The following is a 25,260-nucleotide window of genomic DNA, read 5'->3' as shown; positions in this document are numbered from 1 at the left end:
AAGTACATAATTGGATGTGAAGCACTTTGGAACATCTTGAAGATTTGATGGGCACGATATAAATGGGAGTCTTTTCATTCATTCCTTGATAGCAACTTATTAACTAATCTGATGCTTTGATTAAAGCTACAATTCCTTCACTGTACGGTAACTTGTATTATTATCACACATTTACACAGAAAACGTCCCAAGATGCTTTACATAGATGGGGAGGGGATGTTAAAAAATCAGTGTTTCAAATGTAGTTGACACTAGGCTAGAAAAATAAATCGCCAGTTTAGCTTGGATTACTTTTGAACAACATTCCCCTCTCAGTTATCAAAACTCTGGGACTCAGTCCAGTTTGGATATGCTATCACTCTGGATATGCAAACACGAGTATCGGATTTCTCTGTCACGTACAGGTCCCGAGTTACATGTTCCAACTCAACTCCTGTCTTCAGTAAGAGAAATGGGAAAAGAAGCAATTGGAAAATTGAGTTTAAACTGAATTGCTGTTGCCCCATAGTGACTGTACAGGACTGTGGTAGATAGGAGCAGTGGAAATGATCAGGCAAGATCGTCCCCTTCTGTTTATCTGGTTATCATTCAGTTAATCATCATTAATCCTGATAACTAATGCCAATAATTGATGTGACTGAAGGGTCTGTGTACTGCCCAGATTAGATTGCGCCCCTCATTTGAATATGGACACCACCTCAGTAATCTATTTCCATTTTTAAACAATCGGTAAATTTTGCTCCAGTTACATATTTGATATTTGTTTGGGCCGCTTTTTTTGAAGAGTTCCTGGGAAAAGGAGATTTTCCCCCCTTGTTAAGTAACTTGATTTCACGGGATGGCGGAATGGCTCAGGGACATTTGACAATATCGCTATTTTTCTGAATTTGGTGCTGTGTAAGGGTGGGCCTGTGTGTGATTTGGAAAGTGAGCGTCACTGTGTGCAATACGTTATAATGCAGACCATTTCTGTACCTAGATCTCAGAAACTAATCACTTTAGCAAGAGGCCTGTCGCCTGGATACCTGAGGTTTGGTGGAACTGGAGCTGACTTCATTCTATTTGAACCAAATGGTCATTCGTCTTTACCACAGGATTATGGCTGGGAGTCTCCGAACACTCAAGGTAAACTCTGGCACTGTCATAAACCAAGACAAGATCGTTTATACCGTAGTACATAAGAACATAAGAAATAGGAGCAGGAGCAGGCCAATCGGCCCCTCGAGCCTACTCCACCATTCAATAAGATCATGGCTGATCTGATCCTAACCTCAAATCATCTATCACTCTACATCCCACCCAAACCCATGTGATCGCCTGGGAGAGGCGAGAAACCAGATAAAAAAACCAATGGCCAATTTGGGAGAAAAAATCTGGGAAATTCCTCTCCGACCCATCTAGGCGATCGAAACTCGTCCAGGAGATCACTCTGTCCCTATATTTTCTACAGTACTTACCTTCTGTAAAAGGTGATCGCCACCCCAGCCAGGAACAGGAATAGAACCACCTCCTGAAATCTAACACATAATTAGAACACAAGAAGTAGGAGCAAAACCAGGCTGCACGGCCCCTGGGCCCGCTCCACTACCCACAGGGCCATGACCGTTCCGAACCTAGTCTCATGTCCAATTTCCTGCCCGCTCCCCATAACCCCTAATTCCCTTTACTTCTAAGAAACTGTCTATTTCTATTTTAAATTTATTTAATGATGTAGCTTCCACAACTTTCTGGGGCAGCAAATTCCACAGACCTACTACCCTCTGAGTGAAGAAGTTTCTCCTCATCTCAGTTTTGAAAGAGCAGCCCCTTATTCTAAGATTATGCCCCCTAGTTCTAGTTTCACCCATCATTGGGAACATCCTCACCGCATCCACCTGATCAAGCCCCTTCACAATCTTATATGTTTCAATAAGATCGCCTCTCATTCTTCTGAACTCCAATGAGTAGAGTCCCAGTCTACTCAACCTCTCCTCATATGTCCACCCCCTCATCCCCGGGATTAACCGAGTGAACCTTCTTTGTACTGACTCGAGAGCAAGTATGTCTTTTCTTAAGTATGGACACCAAAACTGTATGCAGTATTCCAGGTGCGGTCTCACCAATACCTTGTACAACTGCAACAATACCTCCCTGTTTTTATATTCTATCCCCCTAGCAATAAAAGCCAACATTCCATTGGCCTTCTTGATCACTTGCTGCACCTGCATACTAACTTTTTGAGTTTTGTGCACCAGGACCCCCAGATCCCTTTGTATTACAGTACTTTCCAGTTTCTTGCCATTAAGATAATAACTTGCTCTATGATTTTTCTTGCCAAAGTGCATAACCTCGCACTTTCCAGTATTGTATTCCATCTGCCAAATCTCTGCCCACTTACTTAGCCTGTCTATGTCCCTTTGCAGGTTTTTTATGTCCTCCTCACTCACTACTTTCCCTCCCATCTTTATATCATCTGCAAACTTTGATATGTTACACTCGGTCCCCTCCTCCAAATCGTTAATATAGATTGTCAAGAATTGGGGACCCAGCACTGACCCCTGCGGAACACCACTAGTTACTGATTGCCAGTCTGAGAACGAACCATTTATCCCAACTCTGCTTTCTGTTAGATAGCCAATCCTCCACCCATGCCAGAATATTACCCCCAATCCCGTGATTTTTTATCTTGAGCAATAATCTTTTGTGTGGCACCTTGTCAAATGCCTTTTGGAAGTCTAAATACACTACGTCCACTGGTTCTCCTTTATCCACCCTGTATGTTACTTCCTCAAAGAACTCAAGCAAATTTGTCAAACATGACTTCCCCTTCATGAAACCATGCTGAGTTTGTCCTATTAAATTATGTTTATCCAAATGTCCCGTTACTGTCTCCTTAATAATGGACTCTAAAATTTTACCAACCACAGATGTTAGGCTAACAGGTCTATAGTTTCCAGCCTTCTGCCTACTACCCTTTTTAAATAAGGGTGTTACATTAGCAGTTTTCCAATCTGCCGGGACCTTTGCTGAGTCCAGGGAGTTTTGGAAAATTATTACCAATGCATCCACAATCCCTACCGCCACTTCCCTCAAGACCCTAGGATGTAAGCCATCAGGTCCAGGGGATTTATCCGCCTTGAGTCCCATTATTTTACCAAGTACCACTTCCTTAGTGATTTTAATCGTATTTAGCTCCTCCCCCCCCTAGAGCCCCCTGTTTGTCCAGTGTTGGGATATTCTTAGTGTCCTCTACCGTAAAGACTGATACAAAATAATTGTTCAGCGTTTTTGCCATCTCCATGTTTCCCACCATTAATTTCCCGGTCTCATCCTCTAAGGGACCAACATTTACTTTAGCCACCCTTTTTCTTTTTATATAACTGATGCGCTATCAATTACTCATAAAAGACGGAGAGTTAGGAGAGTAACTAAAAGGCTTTTATTAACAAAGAACAGAGCATGCCTCTCGTGGTTGACTGGTTTCCAAGAAGGCAGGGGGCTGCAGAGCAGTCACCTTTATACCTGGGCATGTGGGTGGAGCCAGGGGCGGAGCCAGCTGAGGCATGCATAGATACAACAGTGTGCAACAACAACAACAACAACAGTGAACAACAATAACAGTGGTTTACCACATTCACCCCTTGTTTAAAATTGAGTCCGGCGGGGTGAAGTGTACTAAAGGTTCGTGTAAGTAAGTCTATCAGGTGGCCTTGTATGCCGTCCTGATCGTCGTGGTGGCGGCGGTGATGGTGCAGCATCCAACGTTGAATCTGGCGTCTCATTGAGTGGTTGGGTGGTCAATGACGGGTCCTGGGGCTGCGGCATGCCGTCTACCGGGCTTGGGTTGTGGGTAGTGGTGGATGGCAATGGTAGTGCTTCAGGGGCACCCGAAGGTGCGAGGTCTCGTATGGAGACTGTGTCCTCCCGCCTGTCCGGGTACGCCACGTAAGCATACTGGGGGTTGGCGTGGAGGAGGCTCACCCTCTCGACCAGGGGGTCCGTTTTATGGGACCTCACGTGCTTCCGCAGTAGGACGGGTCCTGGAGACGTCAGCCATGTCGGTAGCGAGGTCCCCGATGTGGACTTCCTGGGGAAAGTGAACATTTTTTCATGGGGGGTGGCATTGGTGGCCGTACAAAGCAGTGACCGAATGGAGTGGAGCGCCGCAGGGAGGACCTCCTGCCAGCAAGAGGTCGGAAGGCCCTTAGATTTTAGGTTTAAGAGGACGGCCTTCCAAACCGTCGCGTTCTCTCTTTCCACCTGGCCGTTCCCCCGGGGGTTGTAGCTGGTGGTTCTGCTTGTAGCAATACCTCTCGTGAGCAGGTACTGATGGAGTTCGTCGCTCATAAAGGATGAGCCCCGGTTGCTATGGACATAGCTAGGGAAGCCGAACAAGGTGAAAAGGTCATTCAGACCTTTAATGACCATAGTACTGGTCATGTCTGGGCAAGGGATGGCAAACGGGAAACGGGAGTACTCATCAATTATGTTGAGGAAGTACACGTTGCGGTCAGAGGAGGGGAGGGGCCCTTTAAAATTGACGCTCAGGCGCTCGAAGGGGCGAGTGGCCTTGATCAGGCTTGCTCTGGCCTATAAAAATGCGGTTTGCACTCGGCACAGATTTGGCAGTTCCTGGTCATGGTCCTGACCTCCTCGATAGAGTAGGGCAGGTTACGGGATTTGATGAAATGGAAGAACCTTGTGACCCCCGGGTGGCAGAGGTCATTGTGGAGGGTCTGCAGTCTATCAACCTGCGCGTTGGCGCATGTACCACGTGATAGGGCATCTGGGGGCTCATTGAGTTTCCCGGGCCGGTACAAGATATCGTAATTGTAGGTGGAGAGTTCAATTCTCCACCTCAAGATCTTGTCGTTCTTGATTTTGCCCCTCTGCTTATTGTTAAACATAAAAGCTACTGAACGCTGGTCAGTGAGCAGGGTAAATCGTTTTCCGGCCAGGTAATGCCTCCAATGTCGCACCGCTTCCACAATGGCCTGGGCCTCCTTTTCGACAGAGGAGTGTCGAGTCTCGGGGCCCTGGAGGGTCCTTGAGAAAAAGGCCACGGGTCTCCCCGCCTGGTTAAGGGTTGCAGCTAGGGCGAAGTCGGATGCGTCGCTCTCCACTTGGAAAGGGATGGACTCATCCACTGCGTGCATTGTGGCCTTCGCAATACCTCTTTTTATGAGAGTGAAGGCTGCACATGCCTCTGCTGTCAGGGGGAAGGAGGTGGACTTGATGAGGGGTCTGGCTTTGTCCACATAGTTGGGCACCCACTGAGCATAGTAAGAGAAAAACCCTAGGCATCTCTTCAGTGCTTTTTGGCAGTGGGGGAGGGGGAGCTCCATAAGGGGGCGCATTCTGTCGGGGTCGGGGCCGATGACTCCGTTCTCCACTACGCAGCCAAGAATGGCGAGGCGCGTGGTGCGAAACATACATTTGTCCTTGTATGTTAGATTCAGCCGCTGGGCCGTACGGAGGAATTTCTCTAGGTTAACGTCATGGTCCTGCTGGTCGTGGCCGCAGATGGTGAGGTTGTCTAGATAGGGGAAGGTGGCCTGCAGCGCGTTCTGGTCAACCATTCGGTCCATCTCCCTTTGGAAGACCGAAACCCCATTGGTGATGCCGAAGGGGACTCGGAGGAAGTGGTAGAGACAACCGTCAGCTTCAAAAGCTGTGTACTGGCGGTCCTCAGCCCTGATGGGGAGCTGGTGGTATGCCGACTTCAGATCAATTGTCGAGAACACCCGGTATTGTGCTATCTGATTGACCATGTCAGATATGCGGGGGAGTGGGTATGCATCTAACTGAGTGTAGCGATTGATCGTCTGGCTGTAGTCAATAACTAGGCGCTGTTTTTCGCCAGTCTTCACTACCACCACTTGTGCTCGCCATGGGCTAGTGCTACCCTCAATAATCCCTTCCTTCAGGAGTCTTGCTACTTCGGATTTAATGAAGCTCCTATCCCCGGCACTGTACCGCCTGCTTTTGGTAGCGATGGGCTTACAGTCGCGGGTGAGGTTAGCGAACAAGGGGGGGGGGAGACTTTAAGCGTGGAGAGGCTGCAAATGGTGCGCGGCGGGTGATTTAAAAGCTGCTGGCTGCGGACTGTGAGTGGGGGGAGGGGTCCGCCGTACGCTAATGTGACACTTTTAAGGTGGCACTGAAAATCCAACCCCAGTAGAACGGCAGCGCAGAGATGGGGCAGGACAAGAAGTTTTAAAATTTTTGTATTCTGTGCCCCTTACTGAAAGGGTCACTACACAGTAGCCACCGACGTCTGCTGAATGGGATTTGGAAGCCATAGAGATCCGATGGCGCATTGGCAGGACCGGGAGAGAGTAACTGCGCACCGTGTCGGGGTGGATAAAGCTCTCCGTGCTCCCGCTGTCGAAAAGGCAGGTAGTGGCGCGGCCGTTTACCGTAATGTCCATCATGGACCTGGACAGTTGGTGAGGGAGAGATTGGTCCAACGTCACGGAGGCCAGCGTATGGTCGAGCGAGTCGCTGTGGTCGTCAGACGAGGCGGTGGTTGAGTCCGGGTCACCCGCGATTGGAGTTGGAGGCGTCCAAGATGGCGGACAAAATGGCTGCGCCCATGATCCCGATCCCCACGCGGCTGGAGGTGTCCAAGATGGCGGACAAGGTGGCTGCCCCCACGGTTCACACGCGGCGCTGCTGGCGTTAGCGGTTTTACCTTTGCAGGCGCTGACGTAGTGTCCTTTCTTCCCGCAGCCAGAGCAGGTAGCGTTTTTCGCCAGGCAGCGTGCTCTGGGGTGTTTTGCCTGGCCACAAAAGTAACATTTCGGGCCCTTGGACATCGCTGCAGCCGTTGGTGCCGGGGGTGGCGGTCCCATGACCCAATGTTGCGGCGTCCACGGTGCGGAGCGGTTAGGGGAGAATGCGTCCATATTCCGGTGGGCTGCGTCTAGCGAGAGCGCGAGGGACACTGCCTTCTTCAGGTCGATTTCGCCCTTCTCCAGCAGTCTCTGCCGGGAGTAGTCGGACTTGAGGCCCGCAACGAAAGCATCTCGGATAAGTCCCTCCGTGTGTGTCGCGGCCGATACCTCTTTACAATCGCAGGCTCGGCCGAGTATCTGTAGTGCCCGTAGGAATGCCTCCACTGATTCCCCGGACTGCTGTTTGCGGGATCTCAGGAGGTGTCTGGCATAAACCGTATTTACCGGGTGTGTGTATTGTCCTTTTAGCAGATCGATAGCCGCCGCGTAGGTAGTCGTGTCCTGGATGAGCGTGTAGACTTGGTGGCCCACCTTGGAGGCCAGGATTTTTAGTTTGTTTCCATCTAGTGTCACGGCTGAGGCTTCCAGGTAAGCTTCGAAGCAACGCAGCCATTGTGCGAACTTGGTAGACCAACCCGCCTCTTGAGGGTCTAGGTCCAGGCATGTTGGTCTGAGGGCATGCAGCAGCGCCTGCTGCTCAGCGTTTGGTGCCGTCCTTTGCTGCAGCGCCTGCTGCTCAGCGTTTGGTGCCGACATTTTGTTTTTGTTAATAAAATTGATGCGCTATCAATTACTCATAAAAGACGGAGAGTTAGGAGAGTAACTAAAAGGCTTTTATTAACAAAGAACAGAGCATGCCTCTCGTGGTTGACTGGTTTCCAAGAAGGCAGGGGGCTGCAGAGCAGTCACCTTTATACCTGGGCATGTGGGTGGAGCCAGGGGCGGAGCCAGCTGAGGCATGCATAGATACAACAGTGTGCAACAACAACAACAACGGTGAACAACAATAACAGTGGTTTACCATAATAACTATAGAAACTTTTGCTATCTGTTTTTATATTTTTTGCTAATTTACTTTCATAATCTATCTTCCCTTTCTTAATCAGTCTTTTAGTTATTTTTTGCTGTCTTTTAAAGACTTCCCAATCTTCTATCCTCCCACTAGATTTGGCTACCTTATATGCCCTTGTTTTTAGCCAGATACTATCCTTAATTACTTAGCCATGGATGGCTATCTTTTCTTTTACACCCTTTTTTCCTCAGTGGAATATATATTTTTTGGAAGTTGTAAAATAACTCCTTAAATGTACACCACTGATCATGTACCGTCTTACCCTTTAATCTATTTTCCCAGTCCACTCTAATCAATTCCGCTCTCATACCTTCATAGTCTCCTTTATTCAAGCTCAGCACGCTTGTTTGAGATCCAACCTTCTCACCCTCTAATTGAATATGGAATTCAACCATGTTATGGTCACTCATTCCAAGGGGATCCTTTACTAGGACATTTTAAATGAATGCTGTCTCATTACACAGGACCAAATCTAAGGTTGCTTGCCCCCTGGTTGGTTCAGTTACATACTGCTCAAGAAACCCATCCCTAATACACTCAATTAACTCATCCTCAAGGCTGCCCTGCCCAATTTGATTTGTCCAGTTAATATGATAGTTAAAATCCCCCATAATTATAGCTGTTCCCTTATTACAAGCCTCAACTATTTCCTGATTAATACTCCATCCAACAGAGTTGCAACTGTTCGGAGGCCTATAGACTACGCCCACTAGTGTTTTTTTCCCCTTATTATTCCTTATCTCCACCCAAACTCTTTCACTATCCTGATCCTTTGACCCAATATCATTTCTCTGTATTAAAGTGATTCCTTCCTTTATTAACATAGCCACCCCACCTCCCCTTCCTTCCTGCCTGTCCTTCCTGATTGTTAAATAACCTGGTATATTTTATCCCAGTCATGGTCACCCTGCAGCCATGTTTCTGTAATGGCCACAAGATCATACCCATATGTAGTTATTTGTGCCGTTAACTCGTCCGTTTTGTTACGAATGCTACGTGCATTCAGATAAAGAACTTTCAAATATGTTTTGTGACACTTAGTTCCTACTTTTTCCCCTTTTATTACTTTACCTTTTACTCCAAGCCTTCTGTCCTTTCCTGACACGCTCTGTTTTTTAATTCCCCCACTGCTACCTAAGTCTATGACCTTCTCCGTAGTCATTTTTATTATTTGCTCTCTAGAAACCTCCCCCCACTAATTAGTTTAAAGCCCTCTCTACAGCCCTAGTTATATGATTCACCAGGATTCTAGTCCCAGCACTGGCCAAGTGAAGTCCATCCCAATGGAACAGCTCCCTCTTGTCCCAGTACTGGTGCCAGTGTCCCAAGAAGCAAAACCCATTTTTCCCACACCAGTCTTGGATCCATGCATTTAATTCTCTAATTTTATTTATCCTAGCCAAATTCGCTCGTGGCTCAGGTAATCAGAGATTATTACCCTTGAGGTTCTGTTGTTTAATTTGACCCCTAGCTGTTCATACTCCTTTAACAGAACCTTCTTCCTTGTCCTATCTACGTCGTTTGTACCAACATGGACCACGACAACTGGATCCTCCCCCTCCCACTCCAAGTTTCTTTCCAGCCCAGAAGAGATGTCCTTAAACCTGGCACCGGGCAGACAACACAGCCTTCGGGACTCCCGCTCTCGACTGCAGAGAACCCTATCTATCCCCCTAATGATACTATCCCCTACCACTACAACATTTCTTTTTACTCCCCCCACTTGAATGGCCCCCTGTTCCACGGTGCTGTGGCCAGGTTGCTCATCCTCCCCGCAGTCCTTGCTCCCGCCCTCACAGGGAGAAAGAATCTCGACACTGTTTGACAAAAGCAAAGGCTGCGGCTCCTTCAACACTACCTCTTGGATCCCTGTACCTGCCTCACTCATAGTCACACCGTCCTGTCCCTGACCACGGACTACATCTGAATTAATTAATTTCATAGGTGTGACTACCTCCTGAAACATAGAGTCCAGGAACTTCTCCCCCTCCCTGATGTGTCGCAGTGTCTGAAGCTCGGTCTCAAGCACCTCAATACGGAGCCGGAGTTCCTCCAGCAGCAAACACTTGTCGCAGATGTATTCACCGTGAGCCTCAATGGGGTCCACCGGCTCCCACATCTCGCAACAGTAACACATCACCTGCTCCATTCTATATAATTAATTAAATTTCTTAATATTAGTTATGAAGACCCTGCCCGGATATAGATGATATCACACCACTATTCAATAGGACTTACCAACTTAAAGGTATAAAAGAGAAGGAAGAGAACCTACCAACCAGCTGATCACCAACCTCCTCTTTGAATGCTGTCTGTGGGGCCTGTTTGGTTGATTCGTCTCGCTGCCCCACTTCTGCAGTGCTGTCTAAGCCTGGGAGTAGAGAACAAAACAGAGCAAAAACACCCCCTCACCTCCCACTTGCCCGAACTCTCCCACTTACCAAACTCTCGCTCCACTCAAATGCCACAGCACTCTGTGCAGCCGCACTAGTACCGCCCCTTTTATACCCAGATTCTACTTCTGGTTTAAGCTCCCCAACAACTTAATTTACACTAAAAAATTAAACTCACTTCAAATAATTAACTTTTTAGCACACTAAAATTCACAAAATACACTTAAATGACTTTTTCTCCTACTTACCACACACTCTCTCCACTCAAATGCCACAGCACTCTTAAGATTGGAAAGCATGCTTCAATTATTAAGTAAGGCCAGCCTTGAAAGAACTGTGATTGTGACCCAATAAAAGTGTCTTATTTTAAAAGAAAGGATTGTTCGACGTAATTTAAATTGAAGAATGGTGTAAAGTAACCGAGTAATAATACTGAAATTTGCTGGTGTTACCACATCAGAGGACTGCAGAAACGCACCAATGATTCTTCGGCAGCACCTCCCAAACCCATGACCTCTACCACCTAGAAGGACAAGGGCAGCAGGCGCATGGGAACACCACCACCTCCAAGTTCCCTTCCAAGTCACACACCATCCTCACTTGAAAATAGATCGCCGTTCCTTCATCATCGCTAGGTCAAAATCCTGGAACTCCCTCCCTAATAGCAATGTTCCCACTAAGCTGCGCAGCCATGCAGTCATCTTCAAGGTCCCACGCAGGCCGCTCGCTGGCTTTTACATTGTAGACATCGAGCATGCGCAAAAATTGGAGTGGGGTGGCAGGCCGAGCAGGAGGCAGTGAGGCTTATGAGGGACGTTGCCTGACAGCACTGTGGGTGGATCTGCGGTGGTTCAAGGCAGCGGCTCACCACCACTCTCAAAGGCGAGTAGGGATGGGCAATAAATGCTGGCCTTGCCAGTGACGCCCACATCCCGTGAATGAATTAAAAAAAACACGGCAACTGAGGGAGGATGCAGGAGAACGTCGACGGGTTCACAGAAAAGGGAGATAGGTGTCAGCTGCAAGTCAATGCAGAGAAACGTAAGTAGCAGTTTTAGGGGGAAAGAATGCTGAAAGGATGGATACCCTCAATGGTAGGAGGCTGTACCATGCTTCTCACTGCTACACTTTGCCAGTTCTCTCTGAGGCATGAGTATTGCAAATGGCTTAAAAACAACTTTGTCTTTCTTTGATTTATTTTTTAACTGTGGGGTGTCCAAAGTTTCTTTCCCTTCAAATCATGGTTTAGAGCAACGGATAACTGATGTTTACTAGTTTAAAATTACAGGGCGTTCAGTCACTAAGAGCTGCCCATTTTAAAACTAGATGCAAAGTTGGAATCATTGTTTGAGTATGCCGAACGCCTACTGTATTATCTTCCTGTCTCTCGGATGTGTATCGTTGTCTGGTTGTTTCCCCCCCTTGAGATACAGAGATTGTGTAGCAGCATCCTGAGCTATATCAGTAAAGTCGACAAGTTGTCTTCACCCTGGAAATAAGTGAAGATTGCAAACTATGGACCTGAGTGCAATTGGTGCAAAGCGCACATTCACATGTAACAAGTCCTTGACCAAGGAGGCCCTTTCTAACAATGAACACAGGCACATGGCTGCAGTCATTCGTAACTTGTACCCTGCGAGAGGAAGGATGTTCTTGCCATGGAGGGAGTGCAGCAAAGATTCACCAGACTGATACCTGGGATGGCAGGAATGACGTATGAGGAGAGATTGGGTCGAATAGGCCTGTATTCACTAGAGTTTAGAAGAATGAGAGGGGGTCTCATTGAAATTTATAAAATTCTAACAGGACTAGACAGACTAGATGCAGGAAGGATGTTCCTGATGGCGGGGGAGTCCAGAACCAGGGGTCACAGTCTAAGGATAAGGGGTAAGCCATTTAGGACAGAGATGAGGAGGAATTTCTTCACCCAGAGAGTGGTGAACCTGTGGAATTCTCTACCACAGAAGACAGTTGAGGCCAATTCATTAAATATATTCAAGAAGGAGTTGGATATATTTCTTAAGGTTAAAGGGATCAAGGGACATGGGGAGAAGGCAGGGACAGGGTATTGAGTTTGGATGATCAGCCATGATCTCATTGAATAGCGGAGCAGGCTCGAGGGGCTGAATGGCCTACTCCTGCTCCTATCTTCTATGTTTCTATGAATGTCATACTTTTCAAAAAAAACACACAGTCACCCTCTGCTACTGTTCAGTGTTGGCACTGGGTTTTAATGGGCCAGAAATTCGGGTCGGAGGCTTCCCGCGGGTGCAAGCCTCCGACCTGCACTTACCTAGCGCAGCGCGCCGGCCGTTGTGCTGTGGGCCCGCGTGGGATTCTGATCCTGGGCCTGCTCCAACTGTCGGCGCGCACTGCTTGCGTATCCCAGGGGCGCAGTTCGAAGCATCCCCTGGGATCATGTGGGCCATGGAGAGCCAATCGTAGCAGGGAATCTCTATTCATAGATTTGACAGGAAGGCTTGTCAAATCTATGAATAGAGTTCGGCCCCAAAACATAACTAAAACTTCAAATAATTTTTTTTTAAAACATCACATTTTTAAAATAACTATTTTAAACAATAATTTAAATTTTTGAAAAAATTAATTACAGTTTTTAACAGGGCTAAAATAAACTTACCTTTCTTTAAAGTATTTAAAAATAATAAACCGGTGGAAAAAATGTTTTAATTTTACTTAATTCACCACTTACCTTGTTAGGTGGTGAATTAAGAAAAAGGCGGAAGTCACACCCCCATCCACATCAATGGGGCTGTGGTAGAAAGGGTGGACAGCTTTAAGTTCCTCGGAGTCCACATCACGGAAGACCTCTCCTGGTCCCTCAATACCTCCTCTCTGGTGAAGAAGGCTCAGCAGTGCCTATATTTCCTAAGGAGGCTGAAGGGATGTAACCTGTCACCCCTGATCCTCTCTAACTTTTACCGCTGCACTATAGAGAGCATCCTGACAAACTGTATCACAGTATGGTATGGCAGCTGTAGCTACTATGACCGGAAAGCCCTGCAGCGGGTAGTCAAAACTGCCCAACGCATTACCGGCACCCGGCTACCGACCATAGAGCACATATACCAGAAACGCTGTCTACGGAGGTCACGGTCCATCATCAAAGACCCTACCCACCCCAGCCACAGTCTGTTCGCCCTCCTGCCATCTGGGAGACGCTACAGATGCATTCGCACCCGTACGACCAGATTTAGGAACAGCTTCTTTCCCAGGGCTGTCATCCTACTGAACTCCACAAATAAACTCTAAAGCCTGCACATCTGCCAATGCACTTTATTATGGTTATGTTATGTTAATATACTACAAGCCAAATGTATGTTGAATGTTTAAATGTCTTAATCCAAATGTACACTCTTGGGAGCCGCAAGCCTACATTTCGTTGTACTGCACTTGTGCACTAACAATGACAATAAAAGTTGATTTGATTTGATTGATTTAAAAGCAGGCCTTGTGACTGCTTTTTAAAAGCGTAGCTGCTGGAGACTTACCCTCCCGGAGAAACCTGTAACAAAACCGGAAGTTCCAGGCGTACGCACTGCCTCTCCGGCACACGCGTTCGACCTGTGAACCCCTTCCTTTAAGGGAATGGAAGTTCCGGTTTCCCGCGCATGCACAGTGCATGCACGAAACCGGCACCTTCGTTGGGCCTCCGCGTGAGTACCCAGCGCGTACTCACCCGTGGGGACCTGAATTTCTGGCCCATTAATATACTCACCAGCATGTCACAACGCAGCAACTGTGACTTGAGCAACCAGCAGTGAATCACACGCTGACTCGTTCCTTTCAGTTCCGTCTACAGTTGCCTGGAAGGAGCCTGTGGCAAAAAAAAAAGTTGCGTCATTCTCACCACTGCTGGTGGCACTTTGCTTGATCTGTTTCTTTGGTCATTTTCATCACTCGTGGTTCCTCGGTGAAGTCAAAGTACCTCTGTCTCTGGCAGCAGATGTCCTGCCTGGGTTAGTGCTGGATTCTTCCTCTTTGTTGTTGCACCTGTATGGAACTACAGTTGACTCACTCTTTGTAATTTCTCCTACTTTGCTCCGTGCTGGATCTTTGACTCTTTGCTTCCTAATAGCAACTTTTATAGGGGGGGTGTGATGGCTCGTGGGCCATTAATGTGTGGGCAGGTAGAAGACAAGGATGTGGGAATATTCATATTCCCTTTTAATTGGTGTTTAACAACCCCCTCCCAAAATAACAAAATATCTGCGTGCTAACCCATGTTCCCTTTAATATTTTTTGGGTGTGCGGCCCATTCAAAATACCACATGTGCGGTTTTTCCAATTTAAAAGCCAGCAAGCCGGGTGCACGAGAGTGGCCACGCAGCTTAAAGGGAACATTGGTGTTAACGATATGTTAAACCAGTTCATTCCTGGGAGGAATTTTGAGAGCCTGGGGGGAAAAATGTGCTAAGGCTCCATTCACGCTAATGCCACATTAAAATGCTTGTGTCACCTTTAAAGCACAGAGTAATTGCAGCCCCATGGCGAGTTTCCAGTCTCGGCCCAGCACTTATTGCCCATCCCTAATTGCCTGTGAGCCACCTTCTTGAACCGCCACAGTTAGGAGTCAACCACATTGTGGGTCTGGAGTCACATATAGGCCAGAGCAGCAGGCTTCCTTCCCTAAAGGACATTAGTGAACCAGATGGGTTTTTGCAACAATTCAGATTTACTTAATTAATTGAATTTAAATTCCCCAGTGGCCATCGTGGGATTTGAACCCATGTATTCTAGAACTTTAGGATTATTAGTCTAGTAATATAACCACTGTGCTACTAGCAGCATCAGCAGAGGTTGAGCAGTGGGACTTCTGCTGTTCCCCATAGATCAAGAGATTGGGGATGATGGGTGGGGGCTGGGGGAGGAAGAGAAATGTAAAGTAACTTGATAGCTCCCCCAGCCCTCGGCCTCTCCAAAAAACAGCAGCTCAGGATATGTAAGTGAAAGTGTTTGAGTAGAAACTCCACTCCTGATAAAATAAACTTCATAAACTGTGAGCACATCAACTATTACGGGAAAGTCATACGGTAAATTGATTTTTGTTATCCTTGTTTTTGTTCAGTGTGGATAGTTGGAAGACAAAGTTCAATTACTTTACAAATACTTTTAAAGACATCTTTGTAAAAAAAAATCCGCTGCTGCTCCCCAAGTTTCGCCCCCCCTGGACCTGCATCCACCCCATAATGCAATCATCTTTCATTTTGTGACATTTTTGCAACAAACCATCAGCTTCTCTTTCCAAACTTTCTTCTGCAGGTATTGGAATATGGTCCATGTTAACACGCTGGGCTCTGGTTTGCCATAACAGCAGACTACACCTTGGAACTAGCTGCGGTACATTGAAACCTAGATAACCCCATAGATTTTGATGTATGAAGAGAGATTGGGTCGATTGGGCTTATATTCGCTAGAGTTTAGAAGAATGAGAGGGGATCTCATTGAAACTTATAAAATTCTAACAGGACTAGACAGACTAGATGCAGGAAGGATGTTCCCGATGGCGGGGAGTCCAGAACCAGGGGTCACAGTCTAAGGATAAGGGGTAAGCCATTTAGGACTGAGATGAGGAGGAATTTCTTCACCCAGAGAGTGGTGAACCTGTGGAATTCTCTACCACACAAGGCAGTTGAGGCCAACTTATTAAATATATTCAAGAAGGAGTTGGATATATTTCTTAAGGCTAAAGGGATCAAGGGATATGGGGAGAAAGCAGGGACAGGGTACTGAATTTGGATGACCAGCCATGATCTCATTAACTGGTGGAACAGGCTCAAGGGGCCGAATGGCCTACTCCTGCTCCTATCTTCTATGTTTCTATGTTACTTCATTATAGGGATGGATGGTTTTTCCTCTCCGCCTCCATTCTTCTACCCTCTCACCATCTCGAGGGTGAACTCCATACCCGAGAGGGACGCAAAACAAATAACAGATGCAAGCAGGAAGATAGCGAGCTTTATCAACACTCTTTTGGGGGTTGGGGAGTTCCACTTTTTTCATTTCTAAAATGACCACTCAGTTTCCCCGAGGAACTCTCCACATTTTTACATCTCTTCCAGGAGCCCCAAGGTTACCTTGGCGCCTGAGGTGCCGAGCGAGACTCTTCAATCGGTTTTGTGCCTCTTCTAAAACGAACAGTGGCCTCCTTCTGCTCCTGATTGCCGTACTGTTCAGAGTTAATACCCCTTCTATGTTATTTGCATGGAATGTCTGAGCTAGCTATATTTCTCTTGAAATAATCGGTTTATGTCTGCAGTGTAGCCGTCTGAAAAAGGATTATTTTTAATCCCAGTCATTTCTGTGTAATCTCCACCCTGAAGAGCTTTTTAAAAAAAAAAAAAACGATTTCTTCCACGTCTGTTCCATAATTGTACTACTGACGGGGCGGAGGGAGCAGAGCTGGCTCGGGGAGCAAGGTAGAATGCCACACGATCCTAGCAAGAGGGAGATGGGGGGAGGAGAAAGCATCAAGTAAATGCTGATCTTGGGTCAAGTTCTATCAGCAGTCTGTTTGTGCATCTGATGTGTTTATGTGCACAAGGGGGAAAATATGCAGAAAATGTCCTGGCCCTGATCTCAAACTGGACACACGGTCTTGGTGGAGGGGACCTCAGTTTCACAACTGGCACTCGGGAGAAATATAAGGATAGGCTGAGGGAATGAATGAATGAAGTGCCTTGTTGATCGTGGGTCTCTAAGTGTTTCCTGGTCCTATATTAATATTTTTGGGATGGGATAGATTTGAATGTTTGACTTTTCTGGGATTCTTAGTGAAGTGCCATTTGCTGGTTATGAGGAGACTCTGTGTTTCAGCTTGAATTTGTTTGAAACCGTGACCTCAGAGTAATAGATTTTAAATTACCCATGTTTTGATTGAGTAATGCATTTTGACAGTGCCTTTGTTCTCACTAGAACTCTTGGTCATACATCTGTGAAAAGCAGGGTTGAGATCATGCAGTGTGATATTAGTAATGAATTTGTTAATATATTTGCATGAAACTCCTGTCTGCATTAACCTGTTTGTCAGTCACTAATATCTGTGTTTTCACCCCAGGTGTATGAGTACAGTGGAGCTCGTGTCATACTGAGATTAAACCCTGTGTTGGATCTTATTTTCCAAATAAAAAAACCTTCCCCTTCTTTAATTTCAAATTGGGCTCCCAGTTTCAGTGTAAGATCCTGATTTAAATATGTTAATAAGCATCCCGCCTCTCCACACTCGGATGCCCCGATATCCACCACCGTAAAAATGGCGACGGGCGCGGGAACGGCGTGTTGGGGCCGGGTCACGTGGATTTCACATTTTAACTCCCCACCCATTGTGTGAGGGTTAATATCAAGGCCTATGATTCTATGAAAGCCACCTAAAAATAACATTTTGATCACTTCTGATGAATTGAAACAGATTATCCATCTACACCTAATAGTACTTTGACTGGATTTCACAATCCTCTAGCCTGGAAACGACTGTGAATAGTGTTACCATGTAAACATGCTCATCCTCTCTCTCTCTTCTATTTTAATAGAGGCATAAAAATGTGTTCCTTTAAAGGGACAATGACTCCGTTAAAAAGAGGAATTTGAGATATAAGTGCTAACACAATTAATCCGCTCAACTTCTAGGCTAAGGTGCCCACACACAATGGGTGTTTTTTCAGCTACAGTCCCATCTTCTGCTATCTCTGTAGAAGATGCACAGAGTTAAAGATGTTTTTGGAAATGGGGGTGTAGAAACTGGAATGCGGAGTGGGGTTTACCTTTAGAGAGGAGCCTCTCAAGTGATGCGAGTGCAATAGCGACTGATCATTTTTGTGGTTTATCGCCTGGCAGGTGATTGTCTAAATCCAATTCCTTTTGAAGTGGAAGAGTATCTGACGTATCTTTTGGCCTTGCAAGCACCTGGCCTCCTGCGAGAGGAATTCCGAAACGACCTTAAGAACATTACAATTTCAGGTAAGGGGAACGGATTTTCCACTGGTTTTTATACAAATAGTGCCAAGTAATATGGTCACTTTCAGTTTCAGATTTTCCTTATTATTTTTAATCTTGGTATGGGTGCTTATTTCTGCAGAGGTTGAGTAGAACCTATTAAGTCCCAGCGTGTGATTGAACATGTAAGACTGATTGTGACGCTGTACGATGCAGGATTGCACTATTATCGTGTAAGTGGAGAGTACGGGCACAAGTATCTAATGTGCTCTATAACTGACCATTGTTTTTTACTTACAGAAAGATCCGTGGACATCTTGCACAGTTTTGCAAACTGCTCTGGTCTTCATTTAATCTTTGGTCTTAATGCCTTATTGAGGAAAAACCGTGCATGGGACAGTTCAAATGCTCAAAAGCTCCTGCGGTACTGTGCATCAAAGCAATATAACATGTCCTGGGAACTTGGCAATGGTAGGTTAATACTGAGTATTCTCGGGAGAGGGAGACATAGGGAATAGAATCATTAAAAAGAGGCTAAACAATCTCTTTGAAAAAGCTATAAAAGTTTTTTTATGAAATTAATGCTCCAATGTATGAAAACCTAAGAACCAGGAGCAGGAGTAGGCCATTCGGCCCCTCGCGACTGCTCCGCCAAAACACTGTCCTTTAACCTCTCGAACAGGTTTGCATTCAACTGAGGCAGATAGATGTAGCAGTAAGCTTATGGACATCCAGCCAGAAAGTCTGAATTGACCCAGCTCCTGGCTGATGCTCCAGATTGATGATGCGTCTCCTCAGAGAATCTGCTCCTCTTTCTCCACTTCCACCTGCTCCCACCTGCATCCTCCATGGCGGATGGCTTTATGCTGGTGCTTTTTTTATGAAAGGTAAATCGTGATTGACAAATTTATTAGAGTTTTTTTGAGGATGTAACTAGCAGGGTAGATAAAGGGGAACCAGTGGATGTAGTGTATTTGGATTTCCAAAAGGCATTCGATAAGGTGCCACATAAAAGGTTGTTAAGCAAGATAAGGGCACCTGGGGTTGGGGGTAAGGTATTAGCATGGATACAGGATTGGTTAACAGACAGAAAACAGAGAGTAGGGATAAACAGGCCATTTTCAGATTGGCAGGCTGTAACTAGTGGGGTGCAAGGATCAGTGCTTGGGCCTCAGCTATTTACAATCTATATTAATGACTTAGATGAAGGGATTGAGTGCAATATATCCAAGTTTGCTGACGATACAAAGCTAGGTGGAAAATTAAGATGTGAGGAGGATGCAAAGAGCCTGCAAAGGGATATGGACAGGTTAAGTGAGTGGGCAATAAGGTGGCATATGGAGTATAATGTGGAGAAATGTGAGGTTATTCACTTTGGTAGGAAGAATAGAAAAAGATAATATTTTTTAAATAGTGAGAAACTATTAAATGTTAGTGTTCAGAGAGATTTGGGTGCCCTAATACAAGAAACACAGAGTTAGCACGCAGGTACAGCAAACAATTAGGAAGGCAAATGGCATGTTGACCTTTATTGCTAGAGGGTTGGAGTACAAGAATAAGGAAGTCTTGCTACAATTGTACAGGGCTCTGGTAAGACCACACCTGGAGTACTGTGCACAGTTTTGGTCTTCTTACCTAAGGAAGAATATACTTGCCTTAGAGGGGGCACAACAAAGGTTCACTAGATTGATTCCTGGGATAAGAGGGCTGTCCTATGAGGAGAGATTGAGTAGATTGGGCCTATACTCTCTGGAGTTTAGAAAAATGAGAGATGATCTTAATGAAACTGAGGGGGATTGACAGGGTAGATGCTGAGAGGTTGTTTCCCTTGGCTGGAGAGTCTAGAACTAGGGGACATAATCTCAGGATAAGGGGCCAATCTTTTAAAACTGCGACGAGGCAGCATTTCTTCACTCAGAGGGTTGTGAATCTTTGGAATTCTCTGCCCCAAAGTGCTGTGGATGCTGAGTCTTTGAGTAGATTCAAGGCTGAGATAGATAAACTTTTGGACTCGAGAGGAATTAAAGGATATGGGGAGTTGAGGTCAAAGATCAGCTATGATCTTATTGAATGGCAGAGCAGGCTCGAGGGGCCATATGGCCTACTCCTGCTCCTAATTTTTATGTTCTTATATTCTTTTCCAAATGGAGTGATAGTGTGCCAGGTTAGAAGCTTGATAACTATTCCTGGGATGGGTTTTCTGTTGCTGCTGCTTCTACCATACCTATGTCTTTAGTTTGGCCTTGAACCATTCTTGGTTTTAATGCAATCATTACAAAATTCAGCAACATTGATCTCCGTGCGTCAGTGAGCATTTCACATCTGTGTGCTCTTCTCATAAACAACGTAAATACAAACAAATGCTGGAAATGCTCGGCGGCATCTGGAAGAAAGCTCAGGTCCTTTTACTGCAACTCTAAACCAAATTAGGTCTGTGGAGATATCCACAAATTGTTTCGGTTTGTGACCAGGTACTTGAGAGAAAGCAGGAATCAGGTCGACAACGTGTAACTTTGTCACTCGCTGATTTTCTTTCTCTTGTGTTCACAGAGCCCAACAGTTTTAGGAAGAAGGCTCACATAAAAATTCGAGGCACCCAACTCGGACATGACTTCCAGCACTTGTACAGCCTGCTGCACACATTCAAGTCCTTCAACCACACGGGGCTGTACGGACCTGATATCGGGCAGCCGCGGAAACGACCGATAGTCACCCTGCTAAAAGGGTGAGTCAGTCGTCAATCTTAACAAACGTCCGCTCCAGGAACGGAGCCCTGCCCACCGGGAGCGTAAATCAGGAAATCGTGGGCGAGCCCCCCCATTGATTTTCCACCCGATCATCACCAGAGATGTCCCAACATGCCCTACTGGCAGGCAAGGCTCCATGCTGGGAGTGCTCATTTATGAAGACTGCCCCATAGCCTCCTCCTCCAACGAGGCAGTGTGTAGAAAAGGAACAGCCACTGTGGCATTCCGAGATTTTCGCCTATCTGGACAACAAGGGACTTTTGGTTAAAGAAAAGAAAGAACTTGCATTTATACAGCCCCTTTCACATCCTCAGGACGTCCCACAGGGCTTCACGGCCAATGAAATACTACTGACGTGTAGTCACTGTTCTAATGTAGGGAAACGCAGCAGCCCTGCAAGGTCCCAGGAACAGCAATGAGATAAATGACCAGATAATCTATTGTAGTGATGATGTTTGAGGAATAAATATTGGCCAGGACACCGAGGAGAACTCCCCTGCTCTTCTTCAAATAGTGCCATGGGATCTTTTACATCCAATTGAGAGGACAGATGGGGCCTATCTGGAAATGTTGATTAGGCTTGTAAGTTGGGATGTTTCTTGCACATCATATTGATTTAAGACAACAGGGTTTGTTAATAGACTTTAGAAACATTTGCACATGTAATATTAGAATGGTTATCGCTTATTAAATGCAACAGGAGTTCTAGATAAAAACAGAAAATGCTGGTAATACTCAGCAGGTCAGGCAGCATCTGTAGCGAGAGAAACAGAGTTAAAGTTTCGGGTCGATGACCCTTCGTCCGAACTGGAGTTCGAGATTGTCGGACAATGCATTGCCATGGGATAGATTCAGAACAGATCTAGCAGCTCAAAACTGGGCATCCATGAGGCGCTGTGGGCCATCAGCAGCAGCAGAATTGTATTCCACCACAATCTGTAACCTCATGGCCCAGCATATCCCTCACTCTACCATTACCATCAAGCCAGGGGACCAACCCTGGTTCAATAAGGAGTGTAGAAGAGCATGCCGGGAGCAGCTCCAGGCGTACCTAAAAATGAGGTGCCAACCTGGGGAAGCTGCAACACAGGACTACATGCATGCTAAAAAGCGGAAGCAGCATGCTATAGACAGAGCTAAGCGATCTCACAATCAACGGATCAGATCAAAGCTCTGCAGTCCTGACACATCCAGTTGTGAATGGTGGTGGACCAATAAACAACTAACGGGAGGAGGAGGCTCCATGACTATCCCCATCCTCAATGATGGTGGAGCCCAGCACGTGAGTGCAAAAGGCAAGGCTGAAGCCTTTGCAACCATCTTCAGTCAGAAGTGCCAAGTGGATGATCCATATCGGCCTATTCCTGAGGTCCCCACTATCACAGAAGCCAGTCTTCAGCCAAGTCGATTCATTCCACGTGATATCAAGAAATGGCTGAGCGCACTGGATACAAAGGCTATGGGCCCCGACAACATCCCGGCTATCGTGCTGAAGACTTGTGCTCCAGAACTAGCCACGCCTCTAGCCAAGCTGTTCCAGTACAGCTACAACACTGGCATCTATCCGACAATGTGGAAAACGGCCCAGGTATGTCCTGTCCACAAAGAGCAGGAGAAATCCAATCCGGCCAATTACCGCCCCATCATCTACTCTCAATCTTCAGCAAAGTGATGGAAGGTGTCGTCGACAGTGCTATCAAGCAGCACTTACTCATCAATAACCTGCTCACTGATGCCCAGTTTGGGTTTGCCAAGACCACTTGGCTCCCAACCTCATTACAGCCTTGGTCCAAACATGGACAAAAGAGCTGAATTCCAGAGGTGAGGTGAGAGTGACTGCCCTAGACATCAAGGCAGCATTTGACCGAGTGTGGCATCAAGGAGCACCAGTAAAACTGAAGTCAACGCTCCACCGGCTGGAGTCATACCTAACAAAAAGGAAGATGGTTGTGGTGATTGAAGGTCAATCATCACAGCCCCAGGACATCACTGCAGGAGTTCCTCAGGGCAGTGTCCTAGGCCCAACTATCTTCAGCTGCTTCATCAATGACCTTCCCTCCAACATAAGGTCAGAAATGGGGATGTTCGCTGATGACTGCACAAAGTTCAGCGCCATTCGCAACTCCTCAGTAAATGAAGCAGTCCATGCCCGCATGCAACAAGACCTGGACGACGTTCAGGCTTGGGCTGATAAGTGGCAGGTAACATTCGTGCCTCAGAAGTGCCAGGCAATGACTATCTCCAACAAGCGAGAGTCTAACCACCTTCCCAAGACATTCAACAGCATTACCATCGCCGAAACCCCACCATCAACATCCTGGGGGTCACCATTGACCAGAAACTTAACTGGACCAGCCACATAAATACTGTGGCAACAAGAGCAACTCAGAGGCTAGATATTCTGTGGCGAGTGTCTCACCTCCTGACTCCCCAAAGCCTTTCCACCATCTACAAGGCACAAGTAAGAAGGGTGATGGAATACTCTCCACTTGCCTGGATGAGTGCAGCTCCAACAACACTCAAGAAGCTCAACACCATCCAGGACAAAGTAGCCCACTTGATTGACACCCCATCCACCACCTTTAACACTCACTCCCTCCACCACCAGCGTACTGTGGCTGCAGTGTGTACCCTCTACAAGATGCACTGCAGCAACTCGCCAAGGCTTCTTCGGCAGCACCTCCCAAACCTGCGACCTCTTCCACCTAGAAGGACAAGGGCAGCAGGCGCACGGGAACACCACCACCTCCAATTTCCCCTCCAAGTCACACACCATCCTGACTTAGAAGTATATTGCCGATCCTTCATCGCTGGGTCAAAATCCTGGAACTCCCTACCTAACAGCACTGTGGGAGCGCCTTCACCACACGGACTGCAGCGGTTCAAGAAGGCAGCTCACCATCACCTTCTCGAGGGCAACTAGGGATGGGCAATAAATGCTGGCCTTGCCAGTGACGCCCAGATCCCATGAACGAATATTTTTTTTAAATGACTCTCTCACACTTTAGGGGAGGGTGTGGTGCCAATTTAGATTGGCAGTGCAATGAGCCAATCCTCTACACAGAGCTGGGGGAGAGGAGAGGGCTCAAAAGTCAGCTTTGTGTGTGCGTTTCACAGTCTAGCAGATTGAGTTTGAAATGGTCAGCGTGGCAGAGAACTCTCTCTGCATAAAGTTAGCACCAGTCAGCTAAGCTCTAGTAAACACTAAAACCCTGAATTAAAGAAACAGAGACTTTATTTCCTTGTCCCTCGATCAGTTTCTCTCTTACTTCGATTTACTTCCCTTGTCTTTGTCTCTTTCTCTCATTACCTGTGTTTTTCGGTCATTATCTTTTGATCTTTTGTTCTTTGTCCATTGTCTTTTTCGGGATGTGGGTGTTGCTAACAAGGCCGGCATTTATTGCTCTTTCCTAGTTGCCCTTGAGAAGGTGGTGGTCAGCCTTCTTCTTGACCCGTTGCAGTCCATGTGGTGAAGGTGCTATAAGGTGGGGAGTTCCAGGATTTTGACCAGGCGACAATGAAGGAACGGCGATATATGGCCAAGTCAGGATGATTTTGTGACTTGGAGGGGAACTCTTTACCCAAAGAGGAGTTAGAATGTGGAACTTGCTACCACAAAGAGTAGTTGAGGCTTGAATGTTGGGTTATCTAAGTATCACATCAGATCATTGATGCCGCGATATCCTCTATAATTCACAAAATAATTATTTTTATCACAGCAATCACAATTCTGGGTTTGGGTTTTTTTGTTCCAAATTTATCTTTTAACTCTAATAATATTTGAAGTGTTTTTTTTTCTTTATTTTATCTTAGGTTTCTTGAAACTGGGGGTAAAGTCCTTGATGCGATCACCTGGCACCAGTAAGTAACCCTTTTGTACTAACAATGATGCACCTCAGCTTTGACTAGAAACCGTCGGTACAACGTGAAGAGGCATTGAGAAAGGCGAACGTGATCTTCGGATGTATAGCTCAAGGCAGGGGTGCTGTTTGCCTTGTGGGGGGGTCGCGTGCAAAGGTCTGGTTTGGGGCCCTTACGTTTTATTAGACAATGATACTAAATACTCACTGGATCTGTTCGGGGCCTCGTGCAATTGCATGAGTTGCACGGTCCATGCATCGCCCTTGACTCAAGGGATAGAGTACAAGTCCAGGAAGTGATGAATTGTGATAATAGTGCTAGCACTGATCTGCCCTCGCCTTGAGAATTGTATGAACTTCTGGGCACTGATCCATATGGAAAACATCCTGGCCTTGGAGGGAGTATAAAGAAGGGCAACTGAAGTTGATAACTGGGATTGGGCATTTTTGCTTTGAGGAGAGACTGTGGGTATTGAAGATGTTCACGTGGCTTAGAGGTGATATTACTGAGGTATTTAAGAT

The 25,260-nt window shown here is 46.4% G+C and overlaps 1 protein-coding gene across 1 annotated transcript in view; it reads left to right on the top strand.

The window, feature by feature from the left end:
* hpse (heparanase) overlaps positions 1-25,260 on the top strand; it is a 54,885-nt gene that overhangs the window by 3,996 nt on the left and 25,629 nt on the right. Inside the window, 5 exon segments of the mRNA XM_086007417.1 lie at positions 980-1,125; positions 18,033-18,155; positions 18,432-18,602; positions 20,682-20,856; positions 24,692-24,739. Coding sequence (XP_085863543.1) covers positions 980-1,125; positions 18,033-18,155; positions 18,432-18,602; positions 20,682-20,856; positions 24,692-24,739 — 663 coding nt within the window.

Source organism: Somniosus microcephalus, chromosome 2 (assembly GCF_052327205.1).
Source record: "Somniosus microcephalus isolate GS21.2 chromosome 2, FLI_Smic_1.0, whole genome shotgun sequence".
Lineage (NCBI taxonomy): Eukaryota > Metazoa > Chordata > Chondrichthyes > Squaliformes > Somniosidae > Somniosus > Somniosus microcephalus.
This window is presented reverse-complemented; position numbering and strand designations above follow the sequence as displayed.